Source organism: Hemitrygon akajei, chromosome 18, assembly GCF_048418815.1.
Source record: "Hemitrygon akajei chromosome 18, sHemAka1.3, whole genome shotgun sequence".
Lineage (NCBI taxonomy): Eukaryota > Metazoa > Chordata > Chondrichthyes > Myliobatiformes > Dasyatidae > Hemitrygon > Hemitrygon akajei.
The window spans coordinates 75,525,038-75,546,145 of NC_133141.1; the positions used below are offsets into that span (position 1 = coordinate 75,525,038).

Here is a 21,108-nt window from a genome sequence, read left to right on the forward strand (position 1 = left end):
CTGTTCTCCAAATTGTAAAGCCCTAGCTCCCTTTATCTCTGATCATAATCCATACTTTCTAAACCAGGCAGCATCCTGGTAAATCTGTACCCCTTCCAATGCTTCCACATCCTTCCTATACTGAGGTGACCAGAACTAGACACAGTACTCCAAGTGTGGCCTAACTAGAGTTTTATAGAGCTGCATCATTACATCACGTCTCTTAAACTCTATCCCTCGACTTATGAAAGCTAACACCCCAAAAGCTTTCTTAACTACCCTATCTACCTGTGAGGCAACTTTCAGGGATCTGTGGACATGTACCCCCAGATCCCTCTGCTCCTCCACACTACCAAGTATCCTGCCATTTTCTTTGTACTCTGCCTTGGAGTTTGTCCTTCCAAAGTGTACCACCTCACACTTCTCCGGGTTGAATTCTATCTGCCAATTCTCAGCCCACTTCTGCATCCTATCAATGTCTCTCTGCAATCTTCAACAATCCTCTACACTATCTACAACACCACCAACCTTTGTGTCGTCTGCAAACTTGCCAACCCACCCTTCTACCCCCACATCCAGGTCGTTAATAAAAATCACAAAAAGTAGAGGTCCATATGTGAAGGATGTAAAATAATTTCCATTCAACTTGATGATCCGTTCTGGAAGGTTTCCTGAAACAGTATTTAGATGGTGCATCAGAGAGGGAGACATACTCGACAGTATTGGGAAATAAGCCTGGCGAGATGATTCGAGTTTTATTGGGAAAGATTTAAGGATTATAATTCTGGAGGTTTTCAGACGGTTATCTTCATCTGCAGATGATGATAAGACTGGACCTGCAGGTCGATACATGCAAATTTGGGGAAGGCTAATTGCAGCAGAATTGGGCAGGAACTATAGAGAGTAGTCTGGGTGCCAATCTCCCCTCAGCCTCTGATGCTCTAGAGAAAACAACCCAAGGTTATCCAGCTTCTCATAATAGCACATGCCCTCTAAATCAGGCAGCATCCTGGTAAACATCTTCTGCACCTTCTCCAAACCCTCAACTTCCTTCTTATCGAGGGTGACTAAAACTGTATGCGATACTCCAGATGTGGCCTAACCAATTTTATAAAGTTGCAACATGACCTCCTGAGTTTTGAACTCAATGTCTCAACTTATTCCATCAGCCTTCCTAACCATTTTATCGACTTGTGCCGCCACTTTCAAGATGAGCTTGGATCCCAAGATCTCTCTGCTCAGCAACACTGATAAAGATCTTGCCCTTTGAAGGGTACAGTCTCCTTGGTGGTGCCCTGGTGTGAGACTACGCTTTGGTTTGGTGGTGCAGTTGTGCTGTTCGGTATTTTACTTTCAGATTTTCTCAAAATGCATAAATGTTCATTTGATTGCATTGTACAATCAAGTTTTTCATTTTTGCTGTTTAAAATGAAAATTTAGTTGATTAGGTCAGGCTTGTTGGATTGGCCAATAGGATTTGTCTTGTTAGCATTGTTTTTTGAGAAAGCCTATGATCGAAGGAGGAATAGGGAGAAAGGAAACAGGTATTGAACATCCTAGAGGAACATTGTGAAAGGTTCATAGAATCCATTTGGAGAAATAGATACTCATGTAAGGAAGTCGTCATGCAGACAATAGTCTCATGGAGAATGTGCAGATAACTGTTAATTAGCACACAACATTGAAAAAAGTTCAATGCCTTTTCCGTGGAAGTTGTCTGAATATCTTTTCCCCCCGGGAAGGTTCTTCAGCACAAAACTGTTTCAATAGCATGAGTAAATGAAGTGAAGCAAACTGGATTGTTACTGCAACGAGCTCCAATGATTACGTGCATAATAGTGACTGACACGATGGACATTTCCTTCAGCTTGCCTTATATAGTATAATCGTGTTTATTAGTTTAAAATATTTTATCAATACAATTTTGATTTAAGGTTATACCGCCGAGTTATTGTTTCCTGGTGAACAGTAAATTTGCATGGGTGTGTCAGCGTTCATAGTGATTGCCTCCATTTTCCCTGAGAGAGAAGATTCAAACTTTTATGTTTGTGCTTATCCGAAATTTACCCTAGACATGTTTATTTATTGGAAATAAACTGCAGTGGAGGCCATGCCCGTGGGTATATTTAAGGCAGAGGCTGATAGTTCTGGGAGTGGTCAGGGCATCAAAGGATATGACAAGAAGACAGGTGTATGGGGTTGTGTGGGATCCAGGATCAGCCATGATGATATGGCAAAGTGACTCGATGGACTGAATGGCCTAATTCTGCCCCTGTCTTATGGTATTAAGCTCAGAGCCTTCTGGGTAAGAACAGTGCCATTGAATTCATTTAAAACATTGCCTCCACTCTGCCAATGGCACTAATCCAGTCAATATTTTTAATATATCTCAGCAGTTTAATACAAGCTCCCAAAAGTAATATACTCAATGTGTGTGACTTTGTGTGTCAATAGTCAAAATTAATACTCTGTCAATCAGCTTCCAGATGTTGCTACCCTGTCACTTAATAGGTTTCTGTCACAGTCCCGGCCGTCCCTCCCGTTTATTTCTCATGTTCTCCTGATTCCCTTTTCCCCAAGTTTCTCCTGCTCCCCTGTTTCCAATGCAACTGAATCTCATCTAACCTGCAGTATAAATACCCCAGCTTTGCATCCACTTATCGCCAGATCGTTGCTTCAGGCAGTGTGGCAGTTCACATTCTAGGCTGCTTAGAATTGCGTATTCTAAGTTTTGTTTCCGCGCTGTTGTTTGCCTGTGTTAACTTTGTCTTTCCCCGTTAACAGGAGTATTGCATGCCACCTGCCTTCCCGTTCATCCTCCAGCCACGCTCACACTCTAGTCTGCATCCCTGCTCTGCCTCATCCCGCTCGCCTACACTCCCCACTGGCTCAGTGGTTACTGCAGCGACCAGGGTTCAACCCCTGGTCAAGTCTTGCTCTCTCTCTCTCCCCTGCCTTTCCTGCAACCACTAATAAACACTCTTCAGATTACCCTACCTCCGTGTCAGAGTTGTGCGTTTGGGTTCACCCATCTGACGTAATAGGTTTCCATAGGAATATTTAATGTACAGGCAGAGAAATGTACACCTCCTGAAATTCTTCCCCACACCCATCCCACTCAGTTTCCCTGCACCTCACCGTACGTTCTTACACCTCCCACTGTCCAGACCCCACTCTCTGTCGTTCCAACCTTGCTCCACCGAACATCCAACTAATGGTTCCCCATCCTGCTTTCAGACTTTAAAGGACAGCGGTTATTCTAACAACCCAGCAGTGTGACACACTGCCTTTTAGAAGCAGTGAAAAGGACCCATAACTTTAAAAGGGAATAAAGTATTTTATTAACAGTCATTCTTCCTTGCCCAGAGATTTAATGAACAAAGAACAAGTCAGACACAACTGCTGGCATCTTCATCAATCTACAAAGTCACATAGGAAATTTAAGGGAAAACTCCTCAGCCACAAAGTAGTGACTCAAAGTACACTGCAGATGCTGTGGTCAAATCAACACGTACAAACAAGCTGGATGAACTCAGCAGGTCAGGCAGCATCCGTTGAAAAGTGGTGACTGTTTGGAACCCATCAGCATAGGGAGAGTGAGAGGTGAACTGCAAGGATATTTTAAAAGCACTGTCATGGAACAGAAACACTGGCAGGGGCCAGGTGGGCTGAGTTGATTCAAAACTGTACACTGTAGATTCAGTAAATACCCAAGACAGAGTTTAAAACAGAACTGATTTATTTGTCACAGACCCAGAATAGTAAACTCCAGTCCCATTTCAAATGAACATCAGTAGAAGAAACAACATCTATATCCTGGACCAGGGTGCAGAACTGGGTCTGATGTTCAGCAGCAATAATTGCCAAGTTCCACACACCAAGTCACTTCTGAAATTAACTCTGGATTCAGCAACTGTTAAATATCTTATTTAAACTTATTTTCAGTGTGAACTCGGTAGTGCAGCACAAGGTGGGATGACCGAGTGTATCCCTTCCCACATACAGAGCAGGTGAACGGCCTCTCCCCAGTGTGAACTCGCTCATGTTGCTTCAGGTCAGATGATCGACTGAATCCCTTCCCACAGTCTGAGCAAGTGAACGGCCTCGCTCCAGTATGAACTTGCTGGTGTTTCCGTAGATTGGTGGAGAGACTGAAGCCTTTCCCACAGTCTGAGCAGATGAACGGCCTCTCCCCGGTGTGAACTCGCTGGTGTTTCCGTAGATTGGATGAGAGATTGAAACCCTTCCCACAGTCTGAGCAGGTGAACGGCCTCTCCCCAGTGTGAACTCGCAGATGTTGCTTCAGGTCAGATGATTGACTGAATCCCTTCCCACAGTCTGAGCAGGTGAATGGTCTCTCCCCAGTGTGAACACGCTGGTGTTTCCGTAGATTGGATGAGTGATTGAATACCTTACCACAGTCTGAGCAGGTAAATGGCTTCTCCCCAGTGTGAACTCGCTGGTGTACCAGTAGGTCAGATGATCGAGTGAATCCCTTCCCACAGACTGAGCAGGTGAATGGCCTCTCCCCACTGTGAACACGCTGATGTTTCCGTAGATTGGATAACAAATTGTATCCCTTCCCACAGTCTGAGCAGATGAACGGACTCTCCCCAGTGTGAACTCGCTGGGGTGCCAGTGGGTCAGATGATTCAGTGAATTCCTTCCCAGAGTCTGAACAATTGAATAGCCTCTCCCCAATGTGAACCCGCTGATGTTTCCGTAGATTGGATGACTGGCTGAATCCCCTCCCACAGTCCAAGCAGGTGAATGGCCTCTCCCCAGTGTGAACTGACTGGTGTGTCAGTAGGTCAGATGACTCAGTGAATCCCTTCCCACAGTCTGAGCAAGTGAATGGCCTCTCCCCAGTGTGAACTCGCTGGTGTCTCCGTAGATTGGATGAGAGATTGAATCTCTTCCCACAGTCTGAGCAAGCGAATGGCCTCTCCCCAGTGTGAACTCGCTGGTGTCTCCGTAGATTGGATGAGAGATTGAATCTCTTCCCACAGTCTGAGCAAGCGAATGGCCTCTCCCCAGTGTGAACTCGCTGGTGTTTCCGTAGATTGGATGAGTGATTGAATACCTTACCACAGTCTGAGCAGGTAAATGGCTTCTCCCCAGTGTGAACTCGCTGGTGTACCAGTAGGTCAGATGATCGAGTGAATCCCTTCCCACAGACTGAGCAGGTGAATGGCCTCTCCCCACTGTGAACACGCTGATGTTTCCGTAGATTGGATAACAAATTGTATCCCTTCCCACAGTCTGAGCAGATGAACGGACTCTCCCCAGTGTGAACTCGCTGGGGTGCCAGTGGGTCAGATGATTCAGTGAATTCCTTCCCAGAGTCTGAACAATTGAATAGCCTCTCCCCAATGTGAACCCGCTGATGTTTCCGTAGATTGGATGACTGGCTGAATCCCCTCCCACAGTCCAAGCAGGTGAATGGCCTCTCCCCAGTGTGAACTGACTGGTGTGTCAGTAGGTCAGATGACTCAGTGAATCCCTTCCCACAGTCTGAGCAAGTGAATGGCCTCTCCCCAGTGTGAACTCGCTGGTGTCTCCGTAGATTGGATGAGAGATTGAATCTCTTCCCACAGTCTGAGCAAGCGAATGGCCTCTCCCCAGTGTGAACTCGCTGGTGTCTCCGTAGATTGGATGAGAGATTGAATCTCTTCCCACAGTCTGAGCAAGCGAATGGCCTCTCCCCAGTGTGAACTCGGCAGTGCGCCACAAGGTGGGATGACCGAGTGTATCCCTTCCCACATACAGAGCAGGTGAACGGCCTCTCCCCAGTGTGAACTCGCTCATGTTGCTTCAGGTCAGATGATCGACTGAATCCCTTCCCACAGTCTGAGCAAGTGAACGGCCTCTCTCCAGTATGAACTTGCTGGTGTTTCCGTAGATTGGTGGAGAGACTGAAGCCTTTCCCACAGTCTGAGCAGATGAACGGCCTCTCCCCGGTGTGAACTCGCTGGTGTTTCCGTAGATTGGATGAGAGATTGAAACCCTTCCCACAGTCTGAGCAGGTGAACGGCCTCTCCCCAGTGTGAACTCGCAGATGTTGCTTCAGGTCAGATGATTGACTGAATCCCTTCCCACAGTCTGAGCAGGTGAACGGCCTCTCCCCACTGTGAACACGCTGATGTTTCCGTAGATTGGTTAACAAATTGTATCCCTTCCCACAGTCTGAGCAGATGAACGGACTCTCCCCAGTGTGAACTCGCTGGGGTGCCAGTGGGTCAGATGATTCAGTGAATTCCTTCCCAGAATCTGAACAATTGAATAGCCTCTCCCCAATGTGAACCCGCTGATGTTTCCGTAGATTGGATGACTGGCTGAATCCCCTCCCACAGTCCAAGCAGGTGAATGGCCTCTCCCCAGTGTGAACTGACTGGTGTGTCAGTAGGTCAGATGACTCAGTGAATCCCTTCCCACAGTCTGAGCAAGTGAATAGCCTCTCCCCAGTGTGAACTCGCTGGTGTCTCCGTAGATTGGATGAGAGATTGAATCTCTTCCCACAGTCTGAGCAAGCGAATAGCCTCTCCCCAGTGTGAACTCGCTGGTGTCTCCGTAGATTGGATGAGAGATTGAATCTCTTCCCACAGTCTGAGCAAGCGAATGGCCTCTCCCCAGTGTGAACTCGGCAGTGCGCCACAAGGTGGGATGAGTCAGTGAATCCCTTCCCACAGTCTGTGCAAATGAATGGCCTCTCCCCAGTGTGAACAGACTTACTCATTGGTGTGTCTATGGGTGGGCTCAGTGAGTGAATCTTTTCCCACACACGGATCATGTGAACGGCCTCTCACTTCTGCGAATTTTCTGGCATATCTTCATGCTGGATGACTGAGTAGATCCTGTCCCATACACAGAGCAGGTGAATGGTTTCTCCCCATTGTGAACTCACTGGCATGAGAAAATCCGGTCCATTTTGAGAGAAAGAGAATCTGGCAACTCATCAAGTCCTATGTCAGAAGTCCTGTCCAATCAATGCAGTTACAAAACTGATCTCCAGTGAAGAAAGACAGGTATGTTCTCAGACCCTGGTTCCAGTGGATTTCACTGGAAGAAAATTTCATTTCAGACACAAAGTACATTTCCAGCTGGGATGAGATACCTCTTCATCTCCAAGGATCGACAACTGATATATTGGTGTTACAATGCAATTATCTGGTCACTCCTTAAATATCTGGACAGAGACGGCAAAACTGATGTGTTGTGTTGTTGTGTCTGGGCTTCCCAATCATAAATTCTTTCTCATTTGTAACCTGTAGAAAGATTTACAAGACATCAATGGGTGAAGGACAACATTTCAGATGAGATCATTTTAGTCTCTACAAACGTGTTGAAAAGTACATACCTAGTTTTTATTTCAAGAAGGGGAGATGTAGTGGTGGTTAATAGTGTTATTCCTGTGCCACACAGCTTGTCTCTCCCAAATGGGAGGAGTTCATGTACTGTACACCAGTGGTCCCCAACCACCGGGCCGCAAGGAAACAATATGATTTGTCGATATGAAACGATATGGGTCAGCTGCACCTTTCCTCATTCTGTCAGCCCACTGTTGAACTTGAACGCACGCAAGGTCATTACGCATACGAATTCATTACCCAAATGAGGTCATCAGTTGCCTAAACACAGTGACACCCTCGCACCAGGTAACTGGTTGGCTTCGGGTTAACCAGCTGCCTCGTGTGGCCGGCAAGAAGAGCCGATTCTTCTGGCCTGGAGTGCAGACAGATGGGTGCCGTGTCTAAACCTGCTTAGCACACCGAATGTTCGTGGGGAACCCAGTGCTAAAATATTCGCAGATGACCTAATTTGGGCTCAGGGTTTCATAGGTAGCAGAGCAGCTACCTCACTGCGATCTACTGAAAGTCATCCCTCGAGCCAAACTTTTGTCGGCCGATAGATCCTACCTACCGACAAGGGGGGCAGGCACGCGCCCTGTCGCACTCCTCGCTTGATCACTCTCTCCGGACTGTGACTGCCGCAGCCCTGGCACGGGAACCTCCTGCCTTTACTTTGTCCTCTCACTGGTGTGTTGCAATAATTTTATATGTTCATATGAGGAAAATATGCGCTGTGTGTTTAATATCCAGATGTTACTTAAAATGTTATGATGCTATTGACTTACAAGTTATAGTTGACTTATCACTATGTTCATGCGAGGAAAATATGCGCTGTGTGTTTAATATTAAATTCGTTAGATAAACTTATCGTTGACTTATCACCTATATTGGGGTGATAAGAGAGTCCAGAGGAGGTTCACGAGGATGATTCCGGGAATGAAAGGGTTAACACCTGAGGAGTGTGTGACAGTTTTGGGCTTGTACTCACAGAAATTTAGAAGAAATGTACCGAATGTTGAAGAGCAAACATGAGGAAATCTGCAGATGCTGGAAATTCAAACAACACACACAAAATGCTAGTGGAACACAGCAGGCCAGGCAGTGTCTGCAGCACTGTCGACGTAACACCCACACCTCAACCCCTGTCGGCCGGCCCGCAAGAATATTGTCAGTATTAATCCGGTCCGTGGTGCAAAAAAGGTGACCCCTGATTTAGAGGACAAGGAGGAGGGAGTGTTGGCCATCCTAATGAGTGGAATCTGCTGCCTGGAATGTTAGTACAGGCAAATACATTCGAAGCTTTCAAGAGACATTTGATAGCACATGGATGGAAGGAAGATGGAGGGATATGAACATGGTGTAAGTAGGAAGGATTAGAACTTGGGGGTTTTTGATTTGCTTTTTAGCAAATTTGGCTTGGCACAACATTGTGGGCCGGACGGCCTGTTCCTACGCAGTACTGTTTTATGTGAAACCCTTTTACCCGGTGTCTCTATTGAGGCAGCTCGTTAGCCACTCCACAGACTCGACAGTGAGAAAAACCACCTTTTTCAGACTCTGTACATCTAGGATTGGTATGACTTGGCTTCCTCCAAAACCAGGAAGTTGGGATGTCCTGCCCACCCAAACCTGATGTATAACCATATAACAATCACAGCACGGAAACAGGCCATTCCGGCCCTCCTAGTCCGTGCCGAACTCTTAATCTCACCTAGTCCCACCTACCCGCACTCAGCCCATAACCCTCCACTCCTTTCCTGTCCATATACCTATCCAATTTTACCTTAAATGACACAACTGAACTGGCCTCTACTACTTCTACAGGAAGCTCATTCCACACAGCTATCACTCTCTGAGTAAAGAAATACCCCCTCGTGTTTCCCTTAAACTTTTGCCCCCAACTCTCAAATCATGTCCTCTCATTTGAATCTCCCCTACTCTCAATGGAAACAGCCTATTCACGTCAACTCTATCTATCCCTCTCAACATTTTAAATACCTCGATCAAATCCCCCCTCAACCTTCTACGCTCCAATGAATAGAGACCTAACTTGTTCAACCTTTCTCTGTAACTTAAGTGCTGAAACCCAGGTAACATCCTAGTAAATCGTCTCTGCATTCTCTCTAATTTATTGATATCTTTCCTATAATTCGGTGACCAAAACTGTACACAATATTCCAAATTTGGCCTTACCAGTGCCTTGTACAATTTTAACATTACATCCCAACTTCTGTACTCAATGCTCTGATTTATAAAGGCCAGCGTTTCAAAAGCCTTCTTCACCACCCTATCTACATGAAACTCCACCTTCAGGGAACTATGCACTGTTATTCCTAGATCTCTCTGTTCCACTGCATTCCTCAATGCCCTACCATTTACCCTGTATGTTCTATTCGGATTATTCCTGCCAAAATGTAGAACCTCACACTTCTCAGCATTAAACTCCATCTGCCAACGTTCAGCCCATTCTTCTAACCAGCATAAATCTCCCTGCAAGCTTTGAAAACCCACCTCATTATCCACAACACCTCCTACCTTAGTATCATCAGCATACTTAATAATCCAATTTACCACCCCATCATCCAGATCATTTATGTATATTACAAACAACATTGGGCCCAAAACAGATCCCTGAGGCACCCCACTAGTCACCGGCCTCCATCCCGATAAACAATTATCCACCACTACTCTCTGGCATCTCCCATCTAGCCACTGTTGAATCCATTTTATTACTCCAGCATTAATACCTAACGACTGAACCTTCTTAACTAACCTTCCATGTGGAACTTTGTCAAAGGCCTTGCTGAAGTCCATATAGACTACATCCACTGCCTTACCCTCGTCAACATTCCTCGTCACTACTTCAAAAAATTCAATAAGGTTTGTCAAACATGACCTTCCACGCACAAATCCATTCTGGCTACTCCTAATCAGATCCTGTCTATCCAGATAATTGATCAAACTGACAGGTCTATAATTGCTAGGCTTACTTCTAGAACCCTTTTTAAACAATGGAACCACATGAGCAATACGCCAATCCTCCGGCACAATCTCCGTTTCTAATGACATCTGAAAGATCTCCGTCAAAGCTCCTGCTATCTCTACACAAACTTCCCTCAAGGTCCTGGGGAATATCCTGTCAGGACCCGGAGATTTATCCACTTCTAAATTTCTTAAAAGCACCAGTACTTCCACCTCTTTAATTGTCATAGGTTCCATAACTTCCTTACTTGTTTCCCACACCTTACACCATTCAATATCCTTCTCCTTAGTGAATACCGAAGAGAAGAAATCGTTCAAAATCTCTCCCATCTCCCTCGGCTCCACACATAGCTGACCACCCTGATTCTCTAAGGGACCAATTTTATCCCTCACTAACCTCTTGCTTTTAATATAACTGTAGAAGCCTTTCGGATTTACTTCCACCTTACTTGCCAAACCAAACTCGTAACTTCTTTTAGCTTTTCTAATCTCTTTCTTAAGTTTCCTTTTACATTCTTTATATTCCTCGAGCAATTCCTTTACTCCATGCTGCCTATATCTATTGTAGACATCCCTCTTTTTTCGAACCAAGTTTCTAATATCCCTTGAAAACCATGGCGCTTTCAAACCTTTAACCTTTCCTTTCAACCGAACAGGAACATAAAGATTCTGTACCCTCATAATTTCACCCTTAAATGACCTCCATTTCTCTATTACATCCTTCCCATAAAACAACTTGACCCAATCCACTCTCTCTAAATCCCTGCGCATCTCCTCAAAGTTAGCCTTTCTCCAATCAAAAATCAGTGAACACTGTATAACTACTGCCAATAGCTATGGGTAAATAGCCCCACTGCCCTGTGGGCATCCTCGGGAGAGACGAAAGCTACGGGAGTAAACCCGAACAGCATATCTGGAGTGGAGCCCCTATGGCAGCTGAACATCCATAACACCATAAGACAAAGGGGCAGAGTTAAGCCATTCAGCCAATCGAGTCAGTTCCGCCATTTCATCATGGCTGATCCCGAATCCCATTCAACCCCATACACTTGCTTTCTCACCATATATTTTGATGCCCCGACTGATCAGGAAACAATCAAATTCCGCCTTAAATTTACACATGGACTTGGCCTCCACCGCAGTGTTTGGCGGAGTATTCTACTGACTTAATATTCTTTGGCTAAACCCCCTTACCTCTGTTCTAAAAGGTCACCCCTGAATTTTGAGGTTGCGCCCTCTAGCTTTAGATACCCCCACCACAGGAAACATCCTCTGCACATCACCTTATCTAGTCTCTTCAACATTTGCAAAATGCTGGTGGAACACAGCAGGCCAGGCAGCATCTATAAGGAGAAGCACTGTTGACGTTTCGGGCCGAGACCCTTTGTCAGAACGTCGACAGTGCTGCAGACACTGCCTGGCCTGCTGTGTTCCACTAGCATTTTGTGTGTGTTGTTTGAATTTCCAGCATCTGCAGATTTCCTCATGTTTGCTCTTCAACATTCGGTACATTTCTTCCAAATTTCTGTGAGTACAAGCCCAAAACTGTCAAACACTCCTCAGGTGTTAACCCTTTCATTCCCGGAATCATCCTTGTGAACCTCCTCTGGACTCTCTTCAATGACAACACATCCTTTCTGAGATATGGGGCCCAAAACTGTGGATAAGTGTGGCCTGACCAGTGTCTTATAAAGGCTCAGCATTATCTCCTTGCTTTTATATTCTATTCCCCTTGAAATAAAAGTAAACATTGCACTTGTCTTATTTACTAGACTCAACCTGTAAATTAACGCGGTCCCTCTGCATCTCTGATGTCTGAACCTCCTCCCCATTTAGATAATAGCACTATTGTTCCTTTTACCAAAATGCATTATCATGTATTTCCCAAAACTGTATTCTATCTGCCAATTGTTGCCCATCCATCCAATTTGTCTGTCTTGCTGCAATCACATTGCTTCCTCAGCACTACCTACTCCTCCACCTATCTTCTGCAAACTTGACCAAAGCCATCAATTGCATTATCTAAGTCACTGACAATCAATGTGAAAAGCAGTGGTCCTAATGCTGAACCCTAATCACTAAGTCACCTAGTCACAGGCAGTCAACCAGAAAGGGGCCTTTTATTCACTCGCAACCTCCTGCCTATCAGCCATTCCGCTATCCTTCCAGTATCTTTCTTGGAATGCCACAGAAATTTATCTTGTTAAACAGCCTCATCTGTGGCACCTTCTCAAATACCCTCTGAAATTCCAAGTAAATGACATCTACTGCCGCTCTGTCCACCCTGCTTGTTACTTCCTTGAAGAACTCTAACAGATTCGTTAGGCAACATTTCCCTTGACATGCTGACTTTGACTTTTATCATTAATTCAGTATCGAATCGGATCAAGGCACACATCTTACAGCCCAAATCATGCACTTTTAGGGATCAAGCAGAGATTTCATCTACCCAATAGACCACAGTCTAGTGGAATTGTGGAACGGCTGAAATGAACACCAAAAAATATGATTGCAAAATGGTGCAACAACATGAAACAAGGTGTCAGGTAGTTTTGCCTGATGTACTGATGATAATAAGGAATACAGTGACATCAGCAATGAGTTACAACCCCAATAAACACATCTCCTGTATTTATCGGGGGTCACAACCGGGTGTTTCTATCTCCTGTGATCACAATTCTATCTCCTTTACCATAGCATTGGAGAAGGATAGGAACAGACAAGTCAGGGAAACGTTTAATTGGAATAAGGGGAACTATGAAGCAATCAGGCAGGAACTTGGAGGCATGAATTGGAAACAGATGTTGTTAGGGAAACTTACCGAAGAAATGTGGCAAATGTTCAGGGGATATTTGTGTGAGGTTCTGAGTAGGTACGTTCCAATGAGACATGGAAAGGATGGTAGGGTACAAGATCCATGGTGCACAAAGGCTGATGTAAATCTAGTCAAGAAGAAAAGTTTACGAAAGGTTCAAAAAACTAGGTAATGATATGAATCTAGAAGATTATAAGGCTAGCAGGAAGGAGCATTAGAATGAAATTAGGAGAGCCAGAAAGGGCCATGAGAAGGCCTTGGCAGAAAGGATTAAGGAAAACCCCAAGACATTCTACAAGTATGTGAAGAACAAGAGGATAAGATGTGAGAGAACAGGACCAATCAAGGGTGTTTGGAACTGGAGGAAATAGCGGAGGTACTTAATGAATACCTTACTTCAGTATTCACTACGGAAAAGGATCGTGGTGATTGTAGGGATGACTTGCACTGGACTGAAAAGCTTCAGAATGCAGATATTAAGAAAGAGGATGTGCTGGAGCTTTTGGAAAGCATCAAGTTGGATAAGTCACCGGGACCGGATGGGATGTACCCCAGGCTGCTGTGGGGAGCAAGGGAGGAGATTGCTGAGCCTCTGGCAATGATCTTTGCATCATCAATGGGGATGGGAGAGGTTCCAGAGGATTGTGGGGGGCATTGCAGATGTTGTTCCCTTATTCAAGAAAGGGAGTAGGGATAGCCCAGGAAATTATAGCCAGTGAGTCTTACTTCACTAAGTTGATGAAAAAGATCCTGAGAGGCAGGATTTATGAACATCTGGAGAGGCATAATATGATTAGGAATACTCAGTATGCCTTTGTCAAAGGCAGGTCATGCCTTACGAGCCTGACTGAATTTTTTGAGGATGTGACTAAACACATTGATGAAGGTAGGGCTGTAGATGTAGTGTATATGGATTTTAGCAAGGCATTTGATAAGGTACCCCCATGCAAGGCTTATTGAGAAAGTAAGGAGGCATGGGATCCAAGGGGACGGCTGTCAGAGGTTACAACGGGACATTGATAGGATGCAAAACTGGACTGAGAAGTGGCAGATGGCGTTCAACCCAGGTAAGTAGGTTGAGTGAACTCAGCCTTTTCTCCTTGGAGCGACCGAGGATGAGAGGTATACAAGATAATGAGAGGCATTGATTGTGTGGGTAGTCAGAGGCTTTTCCCCAGGGCTGAATTGGCTAGCACAAGAGAGCAAAGTTTTAAGGTGCTTGGAAGTAGGTACAGAGGAGATGTCAGGGGTAAGTTCTTTACTCAGAGAGTGGTGAGTGCGTGGAATGGGCTTCCAGCGGTGGTGGAGGAGGCAGAAACGATAGGGTATTTTAAGAGATTCCTGGATGGGTACATGGAGCTTAGAAAAATAGAGGGCTATGGGTAAAGCCTAGGTAGTTCTAAGGTAGGGATGTCTGGCACAGCTTTGTGGGCCAAAGGGCCTGTGTTGTGCTGTATGTTTTCTATGTTTCTATGACCAGAAGAGACATGAGAACATTTCAGGAGTCATTGGGATTAGATTTGTCAGGACCCGAATCAATGGGATAGTGTCAGAAAGTTTCTTCCATCATTATAAACTGTTCACATATGATCTATTACACAGGGAGAGTAGAATGGAAAGCACATGAGGGGACACGGGGAAGAGTTCATGTCTGGGCCCAGATCCTTTCAGGGTTGTCAAAAACTATTAGGAAAATCACCATCCTACAACCTCAAATAACTGAAATTAGACCAGAGCCGAAACGTAGTGAGACCCTGCAGAATACAAAGGGGGTCGGATTAGTGTTAGAAGATACGGGGGAACTTGTCACTTTGTACTGGAATACCAGCCCGTGCACATAAATTTTAATCTAAAGGATATAATGTTGCTAGTGTACTACAAGACAGTTATTTACTTGTCATCTAGGGAGACAACTAAGCAGGGGTGAGATAAGTCATTCAAAAGTAGAAAGAAAAGACCCAGATAAGTGTGAGGTGGTTCATTTTCATAGGTCAAATATGATGGCAGAATATAGCATTAATGGCAAGACTCTTGGCAGTGTAGAAGACCAGAGGGATCTTGGGGTCTGAGTCCATAGGACACTCAAAGCTGCTGCACAGGTTGACTGTGTGGTTAAGAAGGCATATGGTGGATGTTGCAAGTATAAAGGACCCTGGTCAGACCCCACTTGGAGTACTGTGCTCAATTCTGATCGCCTCACTATAGGAAGGACGTGGAAACCAGCAAAAGTGTGCAGACGAGATTTACAAGGATGTTGCCTGGATTGGGAAGCATGCCTTATGAGAACAGGTTGAGTGAACTTGGCCTTTTCTCCTTGGAGCAACTGAGGATGTGAGGTGACCTGATAGAGGTGTACAAGATAATGAAAGGCATTGATTGTGTGGATAGTCAGAGGCTTTTCCCAAGGGCTGAAATGGCAAGCATGAGAGGATATAGTTTTAAAGTGCTTGGTAGCAGGTACAGGTAATTTTTTTATGCAGAGAGTGGTGAGTGCATGGAATGGGCTGCTAGCGGTAGTGGTGAAGGCAGAAATGATATGGACTTTTAAGAGACTCCTGTAGTTTAGAAAAATAGAAGGCTATGGGTAAGCCTAGGTAGTTCTAAGGTAAGGACATGTTCGGCACAGCTTTGTGGGTTGAAGGGCCATATTGAGCTATAGGTTTTCTATGTTTCTAGGGCTATTGAAATTACTGGAAGCATGTTATGTCTAAGGGGTAGGCATGGTCAATACCTTAGATGGAGCAGAATTAGAAAACCAGATACAGTCCCGTCAGCAGAAAATGGGGGATATTACTGGAGAAAGTTATCAGGATCAGTCACAGTGCATCACAGGTAACTCTGGATACACTTAAATTTCTGAAGCCCCTTCCAGATTCAAAGAATCAGAATCAGATTTATTATGACTGGCATGTGCTGTGAAATTTGTTAAATTAACAGCAGCAGTTCAATGCAATACACAATATAGAAAAAGTGTAAAATAATGATAAGATAAATAGAGTATACGTATATTGATTAGATTAAAAATCATGCAAAAACAGAAATAATATATATTTAAAAAGTGAAGTAGTGTTCAATGAAAGGTTTTATATCAGTGCAGTATTCCACATTCCCCTACATGGAAATAATTTAACCTACCCTTTGAAACAGGTTCCAAATATCATGAGGTGGCTTGAATATTTTTAAATAACCTATCAACACATGCTGTTTTTATGAATGGTAACGGGAAAAGGATAGATTTATTAAAATGCTATCAAGCAGGAGCCCACTGGGCTTGCCGGGAAGAGATGGACAGAAATTCTAAATTGTGGTTTCAGTACTTATGAGAATTGTTTATTGTCTACTCTGCTTGTAAATAACAAGTCTTTTGCAATATGCATTGGTGGGACAATCATATCACACAGCAACAGCAGCCACGAGAAAGAAAGAGTATCCTTTGGTAAGTCATAATGTTGCAGCTGCGAGTGTGACTTTAGATTTGACTACTGCAGGTGAACTTTACCTCAGCCAGCAGTATATACAGTAATGAGGGAGAACCTCACAATCCAACCAACCAATACAGATCGAGCTCCGGGTCATGCCCCACAGGGCTACAAGTAGCATGTGATATTAGGCGGCTAATCCGAGAAACTTTCCAATATCTGTGACCCCTTCCCCCAGAGGTTGACAGTGGTGAACTTACTGATAGCAATGCCAATGAAAGTGATGGGAGGGCAGTAGTCTTTCTGTTCGGAGTGTGGCATATATGTGATGTGAAATCTACAGGTTACTTGTTACATAGGCCAAAGATGTTTACGTTCCCAGACAGAATGGTACAAAACATGTTCTCAGCAGTAGGGAGCTCCGGAACAAGAAGAGGTGATTTTCTCAAGAACTAAAGTTGCTGGTAGGATTTTGTTCTTTTTTTAAATCGATACAAAATTGAGATTTTCATTGACTTCATGCGAGATTAACTCGGAACTCTTTTATTGTTGGATTTAGATATCTCGAGCTCGGCACTGTTTGGGAGATCCATCCGCTCCCAGTCCCTCTCCTGCTCTTCCAAACACACCTGGCGCGGAAAGCAGTGGTAAAGTCACCAATGGCTGCCTGTTTACCCAGAAAACCCCACGAAACGATGACTCTTCTATTCGTCACTGTGTCAGCTATGCGCATGCGCTACTGAAATGGCGCCAGTACTTTCGCTCATCAGGCGAAAGATCCCGGCGCCTGGGTATGGATCGTGGGGCTGAGAGGAAAAGGACCCCGAATGTCCCAGGGTGCGGAGCCACGTTATGTCCGGAGCGCACAGTAATTGTCCCTCGGTCGCGGTTCCGATGCCGAGTAAGTCCCCCGTCCGGAGCCCCGCTCCTACCTGCCGTCGATTCTCCAAAGCCTTTTGCCTACTGAGCGCATGCGCGGTTTCCCCGCAAGGGGCTGCGACCTTACACATGCGCATTTGATCGTCTGGTCACGGACGGCGAATTCCGGACCAAACACGAGAAAGTGTGAAGATGCTGGAAATCCAAATTAACTCACGCAAAACTTTGGAGGAACTCAGCAGCTCAGGCAGCGTCTATGGAACAGAATGAATAAACAGTCGACGTTTCTGGCCGAGACCACCCCCCACCCCCTTCAGGACTGAGAATGAAGGGAGGAAAGGTACCAGTATATTAAAAAAAAATGGGGCCAGGGGAAAAGAGTAGCTGGAAGGTCCTGCCGAAGGGTCTCGGTCCGAAACGTCGCCTGTATTTTTTTCCATAAATGCTGCCATCCTGTGAGTTCCTACAGCCTCGTGTGGGTTGCTTGGATTTCTAGCATCTGCAGATTTTCTTTTGTTCGTTGGTGATTGCTGAAGCCACGTGGGCGGGAAAGGTCAGAGCTGGAGAAGGAATAATCTGATAGGAAGGAGGAGGGGGAAAATGATAGACATAGGAGAAGATTCAAAAGATGAGGCGTGGAATAGAGGAATGGGGTGAGGAGGAGTTGGTGCATGCTCCTAATGAACAGGGAGCAATAGGGATGCGAGAGATGCAGCAAAGAACAAATGACAGGATTTATGTAGGAAAAAAACTCTAGTAACATTCATTGCAGAAGTGATTAATAGTACAGCTGAGGTAAAGTCAAAAAGTGACAAAATTCAGCTGGTGGTCAAAGCAGCAGTAAACCATTTAGGGTTAGTGGGACTGACATGGGAAGAAGTGAGGGAGAACCTCAGTAATCAGTCAAGCCAGGAAGTATCATAGGTTGGTTAATACTCATTACGGTGATTCTTTGAGGGAAAGAATCCCTCAATTCTTGTTGAGGGAAAGAGAGTGGGGAAGGAGCGGGACTTGCTGGGAGGGGGTTGCCCGGGTCTGGTAATGGCAGACAAGGCGAGAGGAGGGGCTGAGGGAAAGAGAGTGGAGAAGGAGTGGGATAGGGATTTGGGATCAGAGGTAGGCATCTGGGGAGAAATGGATTATTGTGAAGGGAGAAATAAAGGGAATGACAAGATAGTGAGGGGATGGATGAATGAAAACCGAGACAAAAGGAATAAAAGAATAAGAAATGACAGTGGAGAGAGTTCTGAAAGTGAGGAAGAAGAACAAGTTCAGAGGAGGTGTTGTCATAATTAAATTTAATGAGAAGGCGCAAGGACACATGAAGAAAATTAACCCGTTTGTGCTAACAATAGGGGAAATAGTATTTGCAAAAGTCCTTAATGATGGCAATCTATTGGTAAGAGTGTGAATGAGGAACAACTTGAGAAAGCACTCAAGCTAAAAGAGATAGGAAAATGCAAGGTGGAATATACAGGGAGGGTGGGAGCACGAAATGGTGGTTGTAAAGGAGTGATCACGGGTGTACCAATGAGTATAAACATGGAGGAGTTAAAGAGGAATATCAAAGGGAGAAAAGTAATTAAAGTTCTAAGACTGAAAACAAAGGAGGGAGTGAAAAAGGAAAGTGAATCAGTATTGATTGAATTTGAAGAAGAAAGAGTGCCAAAGAAAGTGTTCCTGGGTTTCATGAGTTACCCAGTAAGGGTATATGTGCCAAAGCCATTGAGGTGCTATAATTGTCAAAGGTTTGGACACATAGCTAAAAACTGTAAAAGGCAGAGGAGATGTGCTAGATGTGGAGGGTGATCATGAATATGGAAAGTGCGGACCAGGAGTGCAACCAAAATGCTGTAATTGTGGAGGAGCTCATAATGTGGCATATAGTGGGTGTGAGGTTATGAGAAGGGAGAATAAATTTCAAGAAATAAGAGTGAAAAGAAAGATCACTTATGCAGAAGCTGTAAGAATGTCAAGAGAACAGAATAATGCTCCTAATGAACAGGGAGCAATAGGGTTGCGAGAGATGCAGCAAAGAACAAATGACAGGATTTATGTAGGAAAAAAAAACTCTAGTAACATTCATTGCAGGAGTGATTAATAGTACAGCTGAGGTAAAGTCAAAAAGTGACAAAATTCAGCTGGTGGTCAAAGCAGCAGTAAACCATTTAGGGTTAGTAGGACTGACATGGGAAGAAGTGAGGGAGAACCTCAGTAATCAGTCAAGCAAGGAAGTGTCATAGGTTGGTTAATACTCATTATGGTGATTCTTTTGCAATGAAATACAAGGAGTTCACTGGCCAATGGCCAGGAATTTAAGGACTTTATTAAGGAAATGGTTGTAAAACCGGACGTAGTGTGTATTCAGGAAACTTGGTTGAAACCAGCTTTAGACTTTGTGGTATATGGGTATATAATGATAAGGAAAGGTAGAAATCTAGGGAGAGGAGGGGGTTGTGCTATGTTAATCAAGCATGGTATACCATATAGAGTACTGGAAAAAGGAGACAATCAGGAATACATAGTGGTGGAGAGAGGGGAGGGAGTGGTTATAACTAACTACTACAATCCATGTAAAAGGTTGGATTTGTACAGCCTTTTAAGGATACAAGGACAAAACAGACATAAAGTAGTGTGGTGTGCAGATTTCAATGCTCACAGCACAATATGGGGGGATCTGATCACAGATTCAAATGGAAAGGTAATTGAAGATTTGATGGAAGAAAGGGATTTGGTATGTATGAATGATGGTAGAGGAACAAGGATAAACATAATAACAGGAACTGAGTCGGTATTAGATATTATGTTAGTGTCTAATATCTTGGCTGGCATTAGTAACTGGGGAGTTTGGACTGCTTCAACAGTAGGCATGTACCCAGTTTTATGTTCAGTGGGTGAAAGAGTTGAAGTAAGACCAGGTGGTGGAATCCCAAAGTGGGTGTTTGGAAAAGCAGATTAGGGTAAGTTCCAGAAGTTAAGTGAAGAGGCATTGACAAAGATTGACGTTTCTGGAAATATAGATGAATTAAACAGTCAGGTGACTTCAGCAATTATTATGGCAGCAGAAGGATCTATACCCAGGAGTAAAAATAGGATGAATAGAAAACTAGTACCATGGTGGACAGAGGAATGTTGTCAGGCTGTAAAAAACAGAAATAGAGCATTCAGGCTAGTTAAAAGAACCCATAATATGCAGCATTTGATTCAATATAAGAAGGCACATGCAGTGGTGAGAAGAACTATACATCAAGCTAAAAGGGCAAGTTGGAGGAGTTTTTGCAACAAAATAGGAAGAACAATGCCTGTGGGAGAGGTAAGGGGAATGATTAAGAGGATGGGGGGAGATAGAAGGGATTGGGAATATCCAGTAATGATATCTGAGGAGGAAACAGCAGTCTCCAGCAGGGATAAGGCTGAAATCATGGCCAAGTCATTTGTAAAGATACATAGTTCAGAAAATTTGTCTGAAGAAGGGAGAAGGAGAGGGGAAAGAACAATGAGTCAATACCCAGGTGTGTTAAACAGGAGGGAAGAAACAGATGATATATTTGATGATCCATTTACTTTAGCAGAAATGGTGAGAGCAATAAAGAGATTGAGACCAATCTCCCCAGGGAAAGATCTAATATGCTATGTTATGCTAAAAAATCTAAGAGAAGGAGCGCTCTTGAAGTTACTGCATTTT

At 44.4% G+C, this 21,108-nt stretch overlaps 1 protein-coding gene across 3 annotated transcripts; it reads right to left on the minus strand.

Moving 5' to 3' along the window:
* Nucleotides 1-3,700: 3,700 nt before the first annotated feature.
* On the minus strand, nucleotides 3,701-17,500 carry LOC140741527 (uncharacterized). 3 transcript variants are annotated; one of them, XM_073071821.1, is made up of 2 exons: nucleotides 17,477-17,500; nucleotides 3,701-7,244 (listed from the first exon to the last, which is right to left on the minus strand). In XM_073071821.1, exon 2 carries the CDS (start codon nucleotides 6,767-6,769, stop codon nucleotides 3,905-3,907), a length of 2,865 nt encoding a protein of 954 aa, XP_072927922.1. In that variant the 5' UTR covers nucleotides 6,770-7,244; nucleotides 17,477-17,500; the 3' UTR covers nucleotides 3,701-3,904. The 3 variants fall into 3 exon arrangements, with proteins under 3 accessions (XP_072927922.1, XP_072927924.1, XP_072927923.1); XM_073071823.1 differs by having other exon boundaries at nucleotides 16,805-17,494; XM_073071822.1 differs by lacking the exon at nucleotides 17,477-17,500 and adding an exon at nucleotides 7,337-7,733.
* Between the last annotated feature and the right edge of the window lie 3,608 nt (nucleotides 17,501-21,108).

Bases quoted from the DNA above. Each gene is read 5' to 3' on its own strand.
- LOC140741527 (XM_073071821.1), bottom strand. From the start codon at position 6,769: ATGATCCGTGTGTGGGAAAAGATTCACTCACTGAGCCCACCCATAGAC.